The 17,569-nt window shown below is 38.2% G+C and overlaps 1 protein-coding gene across 4 annotated transcripts in view; it reads left to right on the forward strand.

Moving 5' to 3' along the window:
• ARHGEF9 (Cdc42 guanine nucleotide exchange factor 9) overlaps positions 1-17,569 on the forward strand; it is a 217,100-nt gene that overhangs the window by 128,600 nt on the left and 70,931 nt on the right. For all 4 annotated transcript variants that reach the window (XM_029241365.1, XM_029241369.1, XM_029241367.1 and 1 more), the window contains exon 4: positions 7,312-7,491. In XM_029241365.1, the coding sequence (XP_029097198.1) occupies positions 7,312-7,491 (180 nt within the window). The remainder of the gene's footprint in view (positions 1-7,311; positions 7,492-17,569) is intronic.

Below are 17,569 nucleotides of genomic sequence, written 5' to 3' on the forward strand. Positions count from 1 at the left end.
ACCTGTTGGAGGGAGCTGTGAAGGAGGAACAGTTTCCACACACTAGGAAGCCCCTTCACTGGTGGGGACAGGGCGTGCCGGGGTGTAAGTTTCGGAGCCACAGAAGAGAGCGCAGCAACAGGGGTGCAGAGGGCCAAGTGGAGAGATTCCAGAAAAGAGGATGGGTGCTGACCAGCACTCACCAGCCCAAGAGGCTTGTCTGCTCACCCGCTGGAGCTGGTGGGGGCTGGGAGCTGAGGCTCGGGCTTCGGAGGTCAGATCCCAGGGAGAGGACTGGGGTTGGCTGCATGAACACAGCCTGAAGGGGGCTAGTGCACCACAGCTAGACTGATTGGAGTACAGGAAAAAGTCTGGAGCTGCCTAAGAGGCAAGAGAACATTGTTTCGGGGAGCACGAGGAGAGGGGATTCAGAGCACCGCCTAAATGAGCTCCAGAGACGGGCGCAAGCCACGGCTATCAGTGCAGACACCAGAGATGGGCATGAAATTCTAAGGCTGCTGCTGCAGCCACCAAGAAGCCTGTGTGCAAGCAAAGGTCACTATCCACAACTCCCCTCCCAGGAACCTTTGCAGCCCACCGCTGCCAGGGTCCCATGATCCAGGGACGACTTCCCAGGGAGAACACACCGCACACCTCAGGCTGGTGCAACGTCACACAGGCCTCTGCTGCTGCAGGCTAGCCCCGCATTACGTACCCCTCCCTCCCCCCAGCTTGAGTGAGCCAGAGCCCCCTAATAAGCTACTACTTTAACCCCGTCCAGTCTGAGCAAAGAACAGATATCCTCAGGCGACCTACATGCAGAGGCGGGGCCAAATCCAAAGCTGCACCCCAGGAGCTGTGTGAACAAAGAAGAGAAAGGGTTATTTCTCCCAGCAGCCTCAGGACCAGTGGTTTAAATCTCCACAATCAACTTGATGTACCCTGCATCTCTGGAATACCTGAATAGACAATGAATAATCCCAAAATTGAGGCGGTGGACTTCGGGAGCGACTGTAGACTTGGGGTTTGCTTTCTGCATCTAATTTGTTCCTGACTTTAGATTTATCTTAGTTTAGTATTTAGAGTTTATTATCATTGATAGATTTCTTTATTGATTTGGTTGTTCTCTTCCACCTTTTTAAAATATATATATATATATATATATATACACATATATAATTTGTTCCTTTTTCACTTTTTGTGAGTGTGTATGTATATGCTTCTTTATGTGACTTTGTCTGTATAGCTTTGCTTTTAACCTTTGTCCTAGGGTTCTGCCTGTCCGCTTTTTTTTTTAGTATAGTTTTTAGCACTTGTTATCATTGGTGGATGTGATTTTTGGTTTGGTTGCTCTCTTCCTTCTTTTTTTAAATTACTTTTTATTTTTATTGTGATAACTTTATTTCATTTTCTTTTCTTTTTTTCTTTCTTTCTCTTTTCTCTCTTTTCTTCTGAGCTGTGTGGTTGACAGGGTCTTAGTGCTCCGGCTGGGTGTCAGGCCTGTACCTCTGAGGTGGGAGAGCTGAGCTCAGGACATTGGTCCACCAGAGACCTCCCAGCTCCATGTAATATCAAATGGCGAAAGTTCTCCCAGAGATATCCATCTCAATGCTAAGACACAGCTCCACGAAATGACAAGCAAGCTACATTGCTGGGCACCCTATACCACACAACTAGCAAGACAGGAACACAACCCCACCCACTAGCAGAGAGGCTGCCTAAAATCATAAAAGGTGACAGATACCCCAAAACACACCACCAGAAGTGGATCTGCCCACCAGAAAGACAAGATCCAGCCTCATCCACCACAACACAGGCACTAGGCCCCTCCACCAGTAAGCCTACACTACCCACTGAACCAACCATAGCCACTGGGGGCAGACACCAAAAACAACAGGAACTACAAACCTGCAGCCTGTGAAAAGGAGACACCAAACACAGTAAGATAAGCAAAGTGAGAAGACAGAGAAACACACAGCAGATGAAGGAGCAAGGTAAAAACACATCAGACCAAACAAATGAAGAGGAAATAGACAGTATGCCTGAAAAAGAATTCAGGATAGTGACAGTAAAGATATCCAAAATCTTGGAAATAGAATAGAAAAAATACAAGAAATGTTTAACAAGGACCTAGAAGAACTAAACAGCAAACAAACAATGATGAACAACACAATAAATGAAATTAAAAATTCTCTAGAAGGAAGCAATAGCAGAATAACTGAGGCAGAAGAACAGATAAGTGACTTGGAAGATAAAATAGTGGAAATAACTACTGCAGAGCAGAATAAAGAAAAAAGAATGAAATGAATTGAAGACAGTCACAGAGACCTCCAGGACAACTTTAAATGCAACAACATTCAAATTACAGGGGTCACAGAAGAAGAGAAAAAGAAAGGGACTGAGAAAATATATGAAAAGATTATAGTTGAAAACTTCCCTAATATGGGAAAGGAAATAGTCAAGTCCAGGAAGCACAGAGAGTCCCATACAGGATAAATCCAAGGAGCAACATGCCAAAAAACATATTAGTCAAACTGTCAAAAATTAAATACAAAGAAAAAACATTAAAAGGGAAAAACAGCAAATAACATACAAGGGAATCCCCATAAGGTTAACAGCTGACCTTTCAGCAGAAACTCTGTAAGCCAGAAGGGAGTGGCAGGACATATTTAAAATGATGAAATGGAAAGACCTACAACCAAGATTACTCTACCCACCAAGGATCTCATTCAGATTCGACAAAAAAATTAAAACCTTTAAAGACAAGCAAAAGCTAAGAGAATTCAACACCACCAAACCAGTTTACAACAAATGCTAAAGGAACTTCTCTAGGCAGGAAACACAAGAGAAAGAAAAGGCCTACAATAACAAACCCAAAGCAATTAAGAAAATGGTAATAGGAACATACATACCAACAGCTACCTTAAATGTAAATGGATTAAATTATCCAACCAAAAGGCATAGACTGGCTGAATGGATACAAAAACAAGAGCCATATATATGCTGTCTACAAGAAACCCAATTCAGACCTAGGGACACACATGGACTGAAAGTGAGGGGATGGAAAAAGATATTCCATGCAAATGGAAATCAAAAGAAAGCTGGTATAGCAATTCTCATGTCAGACAAAATAGGCTTTAAAATAAATACTATTACAAGAGACTAAGAAGAACACTACATAATTATCAAGGGATCAATCAAAGAGGAAGATATAACAACTGTAAATATTGATGAACCCAACATAGGAGCACATCAATACGTAAGGCAAATGCTAACAGCCATAAAAGGGGAAATCAACAGTAATGCAATCATAGTAGGGGGCTGTAACACTACACTTAGACCAATGGACAGATCATCCAAAATGAAAGCAAATAAGGAAACACAAACTTTAAATGATACATTAAACAAGATGGGCTTAATTGATATTTATAGGACATTCCATCCAACAACAACAGAATAAACTTTCTTTTCATGTGCTCATGGAACATTCTGCAGGATAGAGCATATCTTGGGTCACAAATCAAGCATTGGTACATTTACAAAAATTGAAATTGTATCAAGTATCTTTTCTGACCACAATGCTATGAGACTAGATATCAATTACATGAAAAAAGTTTGTTGATACATGTAGGCTAAACAATACACTACTAAATAACCAAGAGATCAGTGAAGAAATCAAAGAGGAAATCAAAAAATACCTAGAAACAAATGACAATGAAAACATGACAACCCAAAACCTATGGGATGCAGCAAAAGAAGTTCTAAGAGGGGAGTTTATAGCCATACAATCCTACCTCAAGAAACAAGAAACATCTCAAATAAACAAGCTACCCTTATACCTAAAGCAATCAGAGAAAGAAGAACAAAACCCCCCCAAAGTTAGCAGAAGGACAGAAATCATAAAGATCAGATCAGAAATAAATGAAAAAGAAATGAAGGAAACAGTAGCAAAGATCAATAAAACCCAAAGCTGGTTCTTTGAGAAGATAAGCAAAATTGATAAACCATTAGCCAGAGTCATCAAGGAAAAAAGGGAAAAGATGCAAAGCAATAGAATTAGAAATGAAAACGGAGAAGTAACAACTGACACTGTGGAAATACAAAGGATCATGAGAGACTACTACAAGCAACTATATGCCAATAAAATGGACAACCTGGAAGAAATGGACAATTTCTTAGAAAAGCACAACCTTCTAAGACTGAACCTGGAAGAAATAGAAAATATAAGCACATATCACAAGCACTGAAATGGAGACTGTGATTTAAAATCTTCCGAAAAACAAAAGCCCAGGACCAGATGGCTTCACAGGCAGAATCTATTCAAACATTTAGAGAAGAGCTAATACATATCCTTCTCAAACTCTTCCAAAGTATAACAGAGAGAGGAACACTCCCAAGCTATGAGGCCAGCATCACCCTGATACTGAAACCAGAGAAAGATGTCACAAGGAAAGAAAACTACAGGCCAATATCACTGATGAACATAGATGCAAAAATCCACAACAAAATACTAGCAAACAGAATCTAACAGCATATTAAAAGGATCATACACCATAATCAAGTGGGGTTTATCCCAGGCATGGAAGGATTCTTCAATATACGCAAATCAATCAGTGTGACAAACCATATTAAAAAACTGAAGGAGAAAAACCATGTGGTCATCTTAATAGATGCAGGAAACGATTTCAACAAAATTCATCACCCATTTATGATAAAAATTCTCCAGAAAGTAGGCATAGAGGTAACTTATCTCAACCTAATAAAGGCTGTATATGATAAACCCACAGCCAACTTCATTCTCAATGGTGAAAACTGAAACCATTTCCACTAAGATGAGGAAGAAGACAAGGTTTTCCACTCTCACCACTATTATTCAACATAGTTTTGGAAGTCTTACCCACAGCAGTTAGAGAAGAAAAAGAAATAAAAGGAATCCAAATCGGAAAAGAAGAAGTAAAGCTGTCACTCTTTGCAGATGACATGATACTATATATAGAGAATCCTAAAGATGCTACCAGAAAACTACTAGAGTTAATCAATGAATTTGGTAATGTAGCAGGATACAAAATTAATGCACAGAAATCTCTTGCATTCCTTTACACTAATGATGAAAATTCTGAAAGAGAAGTTAAGGAAACAATCCCATATATCATTGCAATGAAAATTTAAAAATAGCTAGGAATGAACCTACCTAAGGAGACAAAAGACCTGTATGCAGAAAAATACAAGACACTGATGAAAGAAATTAAAGGTGATACCAACAGATGGAGAGATATCCCATGTTCTTGGATTGGAAGAATCAACATTGTGAAAATGACTATACTACCCAAAGTAATCTACAGATTCAGTGCAATCTCTATCAAAGTACCAATGGCATTTTTCACAAAACTAGAACAAAAAATCTCACAGTTTATGTGGAAACACAAAAACCCCACATAGCCAAAGCAATCTTGAGAACGAAAAACGTACCTGGAGGAATCAGGCTCCCTGACTTCAGACAATACTACAAAGCTACAGTAAACAAGACAGTATGGTGCTGGCAGTAAAACAGCTATATAGATCAGTGGAACAGGATAGAAAGCCCAGAGATTAACCCACGCTCCTATGGTCACCTTATTTTTGATAAAGGATTCAAGAATATACAGTGGAGAAAAGACAGCCTCTTCAGTAATTGGTGCTTAGAAAACTGGACAGCTACATGTAACAGAATGAAATTAGAACACTCCCTAACACCATACAGAAAAATAAACTCAAAATGGATTAAAGACCTAAATGTAAGGCCAGAAACTATCAAACTCTTAGAGGAAAACATAGGCGGAACACTTTATAACATAAATCACAAAAAGAACCTTTTTGACCCACCTGCTAGAGAAATGGAAATAAAAACAAAAATAAACAAATGGGACCTAATGAAACTTAAAAGATTTGCACAACAAAGGAAACCAGAAACAAGATGAAAAGACAACCCTCAGAATGGGAGAAGATATTTGCAAATGAAGCAACTGACAATGGATTAACCTCCAAAATTTATAGGCAGCTCATGCAACTCCATATCAAAAAAAAAAATCCAAAAATGGGCAGAAGTCCTAAATAGACATTTCTCCAAAGAAGATGTACAGATTGCCAACAAACCCATGAACGAATGCTCAACATCACTAATCATTAGAGAAATGCGAATCAAAACAACAATAAATAGTAGTATAAATAAATGTCAACACATTATTGGCACAAATTATTAATTTGCAAACTGTTTTAAAGACACTCATTAATGGCTGAATTGGAGGGTAAGAAGAGCTAAGGTAAGTGAGATTTTGGTAGGGGTTGGTAAAGGGCACTGAAGCCAGGGATGAGGATCTTCCTGGAGTATGCCTAAATGACTTCATTGCAAGCTGTGTTAGAGGAGACAAAATGGAGTTAGGACCAGAAGTGATAAGTCATTCACCATAAATGCTCCTCATTAGGGGCCCAACAAGTGTTATAATAATCACATTTAGCTTTTGGATGAAAGCAATTGACCATAATTCATTCTCACCAGAACATTTTCACATGCTAATGATTTCTAATGAGGACAGTGGCCATTAGTTAAAAATCTACACCAGTAGTTTTAGAACGGAACACTGTGTTCGGTTTCTTTTGCCCTGACTTACAATGTGTCCTGAGTCTAATTGTGTTATCTCGGTGCTCTCTTATCAGACCAAGAATCTCTTTCATTGATTCTTCCTTCATCAGTGGCTAGCTGTATTAACTCATCCATTTATTCACAAATGTGTCCTAAATACTTACCCTGTTAAAAACACCATGCCTGGCCACTTGTGAGCTTGCTGGCTAAGCTCATCCAAACTATCTCTCCTAGCCAGCTACCTTAGATGGCTAAGATACCCACTTTAAAGGATGGTTTGGTTTTGTCAATTCCTGTTCCCTTTTGGAAAGTTTTCCTACCTGACCTTTTGGATTGGTCCTATAAGAAATAGAACATTAGAGTTGTGAATCAATCCAGCTAAACCAGTAACTCACTACTAAAGCAAGTGAAAATGTTTGTGCTTAACCAGATTCTGATAAAGGGTCCTATGACTTTTGGGGGTCCTTGTCATAAAAGGCTCTATGCTCTGGAGTCTGCAGTCTGAAGACCTTTGATTGAGATCCATCTTTCCTAATTATTCACTGGTGGAGTGACTTCCTTCTTTAAACCCCAATTTTCTCGTATGAAAAGTGTAAATGGTTATTCCCTGTCTACTTCATGGTACTGAAATAAGGCTCCCAAATGCTCAGGAAGTGGTAAAGCCCCCAGGGAGTGAAGGGCATCCTCAACCTGGGCTTTTGCTTTGTCTGCAGGGCTACCTGAAGCAATGCCGGAAGAGAAGGGACATGTTCAGTGATGAGCAACTGAAGGTGATCTTTGGGAACATTGAAGACATCTACAGGTTTCAGATGGGCTTCGTAAGAGACCTGGAGAAACAGTACAACAATGATGACCCCCACCTCAGCGAGATAGGACCCTGCTTCCTGGAGCACGTAAGCATCTTCCCCTTTGGGGAGGGTTTTGAGAGATGTTTGGAAGCCATGGAAGGAGTCTCTGAGCTATTTGGTTCTGCTCAGTTGCTTTGCCCCATGGTAGGGGATGGATTCCTCTCTGACCCTGATGTTCATCCCCTTGCTAGAGTATGAGGACTTAGGAAGGTACTGTGATTTGTCCAAGGACTCTTCTTCTTTACTGTTCTCCACGCCTTTTTTCGATCCTTCCAGATAATTATCAGTAGGATTTTTCTTCAACTTCTCTTCTCTGCTCCTACGGGGCTCAGTTTCCATGGGACCCAGTGCTTTGGGAGGGACTCTGAACATATTCATATATTCCAGGAATCTGAGAAAGGAGAGACCATGGCCAGCATGAAACTGGACCCCTGCAAGGCATTTAAGGGAGAACACTAGGGTAGGGGAAGTGACAAGTGTAGGAAAAGGGGCTACATGATTTAGAGGAAGGAACACTAGGAAACAGGGAAGTGAGGATGTGAGTCCTGTCTATAATGATTGTCTGGGTAACTTTGGGTAAGTTCCTTACCGTCTTTGGGCTTCCTCACATGGATTTAATAAGGTTTCACTTTATACCTCTGTGGTTCTCTAATATCTTTTGTGTCTTATTCACAGGTGACCTAGTTGTTTTGACAACTCTTCTCCCCCGTTTTATAAAGTATTTATTTTTAAAGAGATAATACATGCACATGGTATAAAATTCAAATGACACATGAAAGTGTGCAACTAAGAGTAAGTTTTCTTGCAAATTCTCCTGCTTTTACTATGGGAATGTGTAGTGGGGGGATAGCCCGAAGGCCACCCATATGTTCAGTGATTTGCTACAAGTCCCGGGACTCAGCATATAGTCATACTCATGGTTGTGATTTAATACAACTAAAGGATACAAAGCAAAATCAGCAAAAGGAAAAGGCACATGGGGCAAAGTGTGAAGGAAACCAAGTGTAAGTTTCCAAGAGTCCTCTCCCAGTAGAGTCATACAGGATGCACTTAATTCCCCTTGCAATGAGTTGTGAAAACACTTTTGAAATGTTGTCCACCAGGGAAAATTATTAGGGACTCAGTGCCCAAGATTTCTATGGGTGGCTGGTCATGTAGGCACCCTCTGCCTAGCATGTACCAAAATTCCAGACTCCCAGAAGGAAAGCAAGTATTCTGCATAAACCACATTGTTCATACAAATAGTTTAGGCACAGTGAGCCACTCTTGTCAGGGAATGGTGAAAAATCTCTTGAGATCCAAGTTCCAAGATGCCAGCCAAGGGCCAACCTTTCAAGCAGGTCTTTTTAGGGATAGCAGTCTCAGGCCTGATATGTTAACTCTTTTTTGCACAGTATTAAACTGGTTCAGCCATTCCAGAAAGCACCTGGGTAGTATTTATCAAAGTTAAGCATGTGTATGATCTTGGGTTCCATTCATGAATATGTATCCCAGAGAAATTCTCATAGAGGTCCACGAGGGAACATTTACAAGGCTGTTGATTGCATGGCAGTGTTGTGTGTGGTGGAGTGCAGTTAGAAACAACTTAGGTATTTATCACCAGGGTATGGATGAGAAACATAATGGGGGATGCTTACTGTAAGGTATTATATAGAAAGGAACAATAGACTAGTTGTATGTACCCAATAGCAATGTGTGTAAATATAAATATAGTCTTGAGCTGGGAAAGTAGAATATGGAATAGTGATTCTCAATTGGAGTCTACCCTGTGCATTGTAGGGTGTTTAACAGCATTCCTGGTCTCTATCTACTGGAGGCCAGTAGCAACCTCCTAGTTGTGACAACCCAGAATGTCTCCAGACATTGTCAACTTTACCGAGGGACAAAAAAGAACCACTAATCTATTAAAATGATCATATACTTTTACACTGTAATCTGTTAATGTGCTGAATTTGGTTTGAATAATTTTCATATGTTAAATGAACTATTGCTGGGATAAACCCCACCTAATCATGGTGTATTATCCTTCTTTATGTAGTAGTTTGCTTTTTAAAAAATATTAGATTGTTTACCCTCTTTTAATTCAGTTCTAGGATTTATTTTTTTTTAGGATTTCATTCTTTATCATCTTGGTTTAGGTATAATTTACAAACAATAAAATTCACCAAATGTCTACTTCGATGGGTTTTAACAGGTGCATATAGTTGTGTAACTACCACCGTAATCAAGATATGGAACATCTCTATCACTTCATCAAGTTCTAATGTTTTCCCCTTGTTGTCAGTCTTTGCTCTCACCCTCGCCCTTGGCAAACACTGATCTGCATTCTGTCACCATACTTTTGCTTTTTTAGAATGTCATATAAATGGAATAATGCAATAGTGATATTTTGTTTAGCTTCTTTCACTTAATTTCTTTGATATTCATCCATATTTTTGCATGTATTAGTAGTTGGTTATTTTTCTTTTTATTGTTTAGCGATAATTCCATTGCGTGTATATACCACTCATTCACCAGTTCATTCCAGGACATCTGGGTTGTTTACTAGGTTGTTTCCATCTGTGGGATTACTGGGTTGCATTGTAGGTATTTGTTTAATTTTATAAGATACTGCCAAACTGTTTTCCAAAGTTACTGTATCATTTTGCATTCTCACTTCTAATATATAAGGGTTGCAGTTGTTCCACATGGTTGTCAGCACTTGGTATTATCAGTATTTTTAATTTTAGGCATTCTAATAGGTGCATAGTGGCATTTCATTGTGGGTTTAGTTTGCATTTCCCTAATGGCTAATGGTATTGAGCATTTTTTTCATGTGCTTATTTGCCATCTGTATAAAACCTTTGGTGAAGTGTCCTTGTCTTTTGCCCATGTGGCTTGTCTGTTTTCTTACTATTTAGTTCCAAGCATTATTTCTGTATTCTGTTTGCAAGTCCTTGGTCATATATGTGATTTTCAAAGGTTTTCTCAGTCGTGGCTTAGTCTTTCATTTTTTCTTAACATTGTCTTTGAAAAGCATAAACTTTTAATTTTGTTGAAATTCAATTTATTACTTTTTCATGATTCATGTTTTTTTGTTTCTTATTTAAGAAATCTTTGCCTAACCCAAAGTCACAAAGCTTTTCTACTGTTTTCTTATAGAAATTATGTAGTTTTATTTCTTATATTTAGGCTATGATCATTTTTGAGGTACTTTTTATATATGGTGCAAAATAAGGTTCAAGGTTAATTTGCTTCCATATGGATATTCAGTCGTTCCAGCACCTTTGTTGAAAAAACTATTAATTTCCCCATTGAATTACCTGGGCATCTTTGTCAAAAATCAATTGATCATATATGTGTAGTTCTATTCTTAGGAACACTATTCTGTTCCAGTGATCTATGTGACTATTTATATAGTAATACCACACTGTGTTTTCTTCTTGTTTTAATTGAGATATAATTGTCATATATATCAGTTTCAGGTGTACAACATAATAATTTAATATTTATATATATTGTGAAATGATCACCACAGTAAGTCTAGTTAACATCTATTACCATACATAGTTACAATTTTTTTGTCTCACTGTCTTGAATAATGTAGCTTCATAGCAAGTCTTGAAAGCAGGTAAAGTCCTTCAAATTCATACTTTTTCGAAACAATTTTGGCTATTTTAGGTGATTTCTATTTCTATATAAATTTATCTTATCACAAGGAGAATTTTATTCTCTTCTTTTTATTTTATCTATATGAGATGATGGAAGTTAAATAAACATTGTGGTAATCATTTCACAATATATGTAAAGCAAGCCATCTTGCTGTACACCTTAAACTTATACAGTGATGTTTGTGAATTATTTCTGGATAAAACTGGGGGGTGGTGGGAAGAATCAGCTTGCTTAGTTCTACCAAAAAGCAAGGATAACAACAACAAAAATGAATTCTTCCAGCATTTTGATTAGGATTACATTAAATCTCCCAGCATTGTTTCTAGTTTTCACTTGTATAGGTCTTGATCTTATTTTTAAAAATTGATTTCTAAGTAATTAATTTTTTGCTGCTTTATAAATTGTATTTTTATTTCAATTTCCTATAGTTTGTTGCTATGATCTAGAAATGCAACTCATTTTTTTTTTACAGCTGTCCCTCAGTATCTGCAGGAGATGTGTTCCAGGACACCCTGCAGATACCCAAATCCACAGATGCTCAAGACCCTTATATAAAATGGTATAATATTTGCATATAACCTATGCACATACTCCCATATACTTTAAATCATCTCTAGATTACTTATTATACTTAATACAATGTAAATACTATGTAAATGGTTGTAAATAAAATGTAAATGCTATATAAATTTTTACTGGCATGCAAAACAAAGTTTTGCTTTTTGGAACTTTCTAGATTTTTTTCTGAATATTTTCCATCTGCAGTGGTTGAATCCACAGATGCAGAACCTGCCAATATGGAGGGCCAACTGTATTGACTTTGAATCCTGGCACATTATTGAATTCAATAATTGGGTCTAGTTTTTTTTTTTTTAGATTCCTTAGGATTGTATACATATACAATCACATCATTTCTAAATAAAGGCAGTTTTATTTCTTCTTTTTCAATCTGTATGACTCCTATTTCCTTTGCTTCTCTTATTGGACTAGCCAAGACCTTCACTACAGTGTTAACTAGAAGTGGTAAGAGCAGGCATCTTTTGTTTTGTACCTGAGTTTTAGGGACAAAAATTCAGCATTTACTATTAAGAATGATATTAACTTTAAGTTTTTCACAATCACCCTTTATCACACTGGGGAAGTTTCTTTCTAATCCTGGTTTGCTGATGGCTTTTATCATAAATGTATTTTATCAAATGCTTATTGAAATTATTGAAATAATCATATGGTTTTTCTCCTTTAATCTGTTAACATGGTGAATTGGATAGGGATAAGTCCCTCCTAATCATGGTGTATCATCCTTTTACTGTACTATTTTGCCTGATTTCTAAAATTAGGTTACTTGTCTTTTTATTATTAAGTTCTAGTATTTTTTTATACATTGATGCAAGTTCTTTATTAGGTATGTGTTTTTCTGATTTCTTTTGATATGTATGGCTTGCCTATTTAGTTTTCTTTAATAATAGTTTTTTTAAGTCCATGTGTAATAATTCCATCTTGATATTTTTGGTCTACCAATTTCTATTTTCTATTATTTCTCTTAGGTTTTGCTTATGTCTTATATTCTCATGCACCAGGTTATTTTTTTTTTTTTTTTGCGGTACGCGGGCCTCTCCCGTTGTGGAGCACAGGCTCCAGACGCGCAGGCTCAGCGGCCATGGCTCATGGGCCCAGCTGCTCCACGGCACGCGGGATCTTCCCAGACCAGGGCACAAACCTGTGTCCCCTGCATCGGCAGGCGGACTCTCAACGGCTGCGCCACCAGGGAAGCCCACACCAGGTTATTTTTGAATGAGTACTGAACAATGTATATAAAAAATTGTAGAGATTTTTGTAAAACTTGGAAATAATTTCAAACTTACAGAAAAGCTAAAAAAATAAGAACAGTATAAAGGGTACCCATACAGGCATACCTCAGAGATGTAGGTTTGGTTCCAGACCACCACAATAAAGTGAACCACACAAATTTTTTGGTTTCCCAGTGCATATAAAAGTTATGTTTACATTATGCTGTTGTCTATTAAGTGTGCAAGGCATTATGTCTCAAAAACAATATATATGCCTTACTTAAAAATACTTTGTTAATGAAAAATGCTAACCACCATCTGAGCCTTCAGCAAGTCATAATCTTTTTGCTGGTGGAGGGTCTTGCCTCGACATTGATAGCTGCTGATCAGGGTGTTAGTTGCTGAAGGTTGGGGTAACTGTGGCAATTTCTTAAAATAAAACAATGAAGTTTGCTGTCAATTGATTTTTCCTTTCATGAATGATTTCTCTGTAGCATGCACCGCTGTTTGACAGTACTTTACCCACAGCAGAATTTCTTTCAAAATTCTCTCAAACTCTGCCACTGTTTTAGAAACTGAGTTTATTTAATATTCTAAACATTTTGTTGTCATTTCAACTATCTTCACAGCATCTTCACCAGAAGTTGATTCCATCTTTAGAAACCTCTTTCTTTGCTCATCTGTAATAAGCAACTTCTCATCCATTAAAGTTTTATCATGAGATTACAGCAATTCAGTTACATCTTCAGCCTCCACTCCTAATTCTACTTCTCTTGCTATTTCCACTACATCTGCAATAACTTCCTCCACTGAAATCTTGAACTTTTCAAAGTCATCCATGAGGGTTGGAATCAACTTCTTCTGAACTCCTGTTAACGTTGGTATTTTGACCTCTTCCCATGAATCATGAATGTTCTTAATGGCACCTAGAATGGTGAATCCTTCCCAGAAGGTTTTCAATTTGCTTTGTCTAGATCCATCAGAGGAATCACTGTCTATGGGAGCTATAGCCTTAAAAATGTATTTCTTAATCATAAGACTTAAAAGTCAAAATTACTCTTTGATCCATGGGCTGTGTTAGCAGGCATGAAAACAACATTAATCTCATTGTACATCTCCATCAGATCTCTTGGGTGACCAGGTGAATTGTCAATGAGCAGTAATATTTTGCAAAGAATTTTTTTCTGAGCAGTAAGTCTCAACAGGGGACCTAAAATTTTCAGTAAATCATGTTGTTGTAAACAGATTTGCTGTCATCAAGGCTTTGTTGTTCCATCTATAGAGCACAGGCAGAGTAGATTTAACATAATTCTTAAAGGCCTCAGGATTTTCGGAATGGTAAATGAGCACTAGCTTCAACTTAAAATCAACCAGCTGCATTAGCTCCTAACAAAATAGTCAGCCTGCCCTTTTTTTTTTTTTTTTTTGTGGTACGCGGGCCTCTCACTGCTGTGGCCTCTCCCGTTGTGGAGCACAGGCTCCGGACGCACAGGCTCAGCGGCCACGGCTCACGGGTCCAGCCGCTCCGTGGCATGTGGGATCTTCCTGGACTGGGGCACAAACCCGTGTCCCCTGCATCAGCAGGCGGACTCTCAACCACTACGCCACCAGAGAAGCCCCAGCCTGCCCTTTTAAGCTTTGAAGCCAGTCACTGACTTCCTCTCTAGCTGTGAACATCCTAGAGGGCATCTTCTTTTTATGGAAGGCTGTTTTGCCTACACTGAAAATCTGTTGTTTAGTGTAGCCACCTTCCTTTATTATCTTAGCTAGATCTTCTAGATAACTTGCTGCAGCTTCTACATTAGCACTTGCTGCTTCACCTTGCACTTTTATGTTATGGAGATGGCTTCTTTCCTTAGACCTCATGAACCAACCTCTGCTAGCTTCACTCTTTTCTCTGCAGCTTCCTCACCTCTTTCAGCCTTTGTAGAATTGAAGAGAGTTAGATTCTTGTTCTGGATTAGGCTTTTGCTTAGGGGAATATTGTGGCTGGTTTGATCTTCTATCCAGACAACTAAAACTTTCTCCATATCAGCAATAAGGCTGTTTCAATTTCTTATCATTTGTGTGTTCACTGGAGTAGCACTTTTAATTTCCTTCAAGAACTTTTCCCTTGCCTTCACAGCTTGGCTGTTTGGCACAAGAGGCCTAACTTTCAGCCTATCTCAGCTTTTATCATAACCTTCCTCACTAAGTTTAATTATTCTAGCTTTTGATTTAAAGTGCGAGACATGTGTCGCTTCCTCTCACTTGAACACTAGAGGCCATTGTAATGTTATTAATTGGCTTAACTTCAATATTGTGTCTCAAGTAATAGTGAGCCCCAAGGAGTGGGAGAGAGATGGAGGAACAGTGGAGCAGTCAGAATACACAACATTTATACACTGAATTCACCTTCTTACCTGGGTGAGGTTTGTATCACCCTCAAGCAATTACAACATTAACATCAAAGATCACTGATCACAGATTACCATAACAAATATAGTAATAGTGAAAAAGCTTGAAACATTCCAAGAATTACCAAAATGTGGCATAGAGACATGATGTGAGCAAATGCTGTTGGAAGAATGGCGCCAATAGACTTGCTCAACCAGGATTGTCCCAAACTTCAACTTGTAAAAAACACAGTGTGAAGTGCAGTAAAGTGAAGTGCAATGAAATGAAGCATGCCTGTATACCATTTACCCAGATTCACCTAATATTAACATTCTATTTTTTAGTTTTCTAAGGAACCTCCATACTGTTCTCCATAGTGGCTGTATCAATTTACATTCCCACCAACAGTGCAAGAGGGTTCCCTTTTCTCCATACACTCTCCAGCATTTATTGTAGATTTTCTGATGATGCCCATTCTAAACGGTGTGAGGTGATACCTCATTGTAGTTTTGATTTGCATTTCTCTAATAATTAGTGATGTTGAGCATCTTTTCATGTGCCTCTTGGCCATCTGTATGTCTTCTTTGGAGTAATATCTACTTAGGTCTTCTGCCCATCTTTTGATTGGGTTGTTTGTTTTTTTGATACCATATGACCCAGCAATCCCACAACTGGGCATATACCCTGAGAAAATAACTCAAAAAGGCACATGCACCCCAATGTTCCTTGCAGCACTATTTACAATAGCCAGGTCATGGAAGCAACATAAATGCCCATCAACAGACGAATGGATAAAGAAGATATGGTACATATATACAACGGAATATTACTCGCGATAAAAAGGAAGGAAATTGGGTCATTTGTAGAGACGTGGATGGACCTAGAGACTGTCATACAGAGTGAAGTTAGTCAGAAACGGAAAAACAAATACTGTATATTAACACATATATGTGGAATCTAGAAAAATGGTACAGATGAACCGGTTTGCAAGGCAGAAATAGAGACACAGATGTAGAGAACAAACATATGGACATCAAGGGGAGAAAGCAGGGGGAAGGTGGTGGTGGGATGAATTGGGAAATTGGGATTGACATATATACACTAATATGTATAAAGTAGATAACTAATGAGAACTTGCTGTATATAACAGGAAACTCCACTTCACTGTGCAGTAGAAACTAACAGAACATTGTGAAACAACTATATCCCAATTAAAAAAAAAAGCATTCTACTGATTTTGATGAATCACTTGAATGTGCTCACCCTCTCCTAACCCCTCCTCCCCTCTCTCTACATGTACACACATACACACACACACACACAAACAAACACACGTACACATATATACACGTATATGTTTTTTCCTCAGTCATTTGTGTTTAACTTGCATACATCAGTAATCTTTACCCCTGAATAGTCCAAAGTATATTTCCTAAGGAACATTCTATGGAGAAAATTTGAGGCTCTGGATGATGTGATTCTTTCAAACAGAAATTTATTATATTTTTCAATCTTTTCTAACTATTCTCAGTGGTAAGATTTTCTAAAACTATTTGGTCTGCCGCTACCAGAAATAGAACCTCTGACTATCACTTTTTATGATCCAGTGCCATAATTTTTTGCAACTTGTGTTTTACTATTTTCAGGGCCATTCATCCCTCATTACCCTTCCTTTAGAGAATTTACCAGCTTTTCCTACTTATATATTTATTTTTTTAAACACCTTTATTGGAGTATAATTGCTTTACAATTGTGTGTTAGTTTCTGCTGTATAACAAAGTGAATCAGCTACATGTATACATATATCACCATATCACCTCCTTCTTGAGCCTCCCTCCCACCCTCCCTATCCCACCCCTCTAGGTGGTCACAAAGCACGGAGCTGATCTCCCTGTGCTATGCAGCTGCTTTCCACTAGCTACCTATTTTGCTTTTGGTAGTGTATATATGTCAATGCTACACTCTCACTTCATCCCAGCTGAACCTTCCCCACCACGTATCATCAAGTCCATTCTCTATGTCTGCATCTTTATTCCTGTCCTGCCCCTAGGTTAATTAGAACCATTTTTTTCTTTAGATTCCATATATATGTGTTAGAATACAGTATTTGTTTTTCACTTTCTGACATACTTCACTCTGTATGACCGACCATAGGCCCATCTACCTCACTACAAATAATTCAATTTTGTTTCTTCTTATGGCTGATTAATATTCCATTGTATATATGTGCCTCGTCTTCTTTATCCATTCATCTGTTGATGGACACTTAGGTTGCATTCATGTCCTGGCTGTTGTAAATAATGCTGCAA

This window comes from Monodon monoceros, unplaced genomic scaffold (genome assembly GCF_005190385.1).
Source record: "Monodon monoceros isolate NGI ecotype Baffin Bay Population unplaced genomic scaffold, NGI_Narwhal_1 Super_Scaffold_22, whole genome shotgun sequence".
In the NCBI taxonomy this organism is placed as follows: Eukaryota; Metazoa; Chordata; class Mammalia; order Artiodactyla; family Monodontidae; genus Monodon; species Monodon monoceros.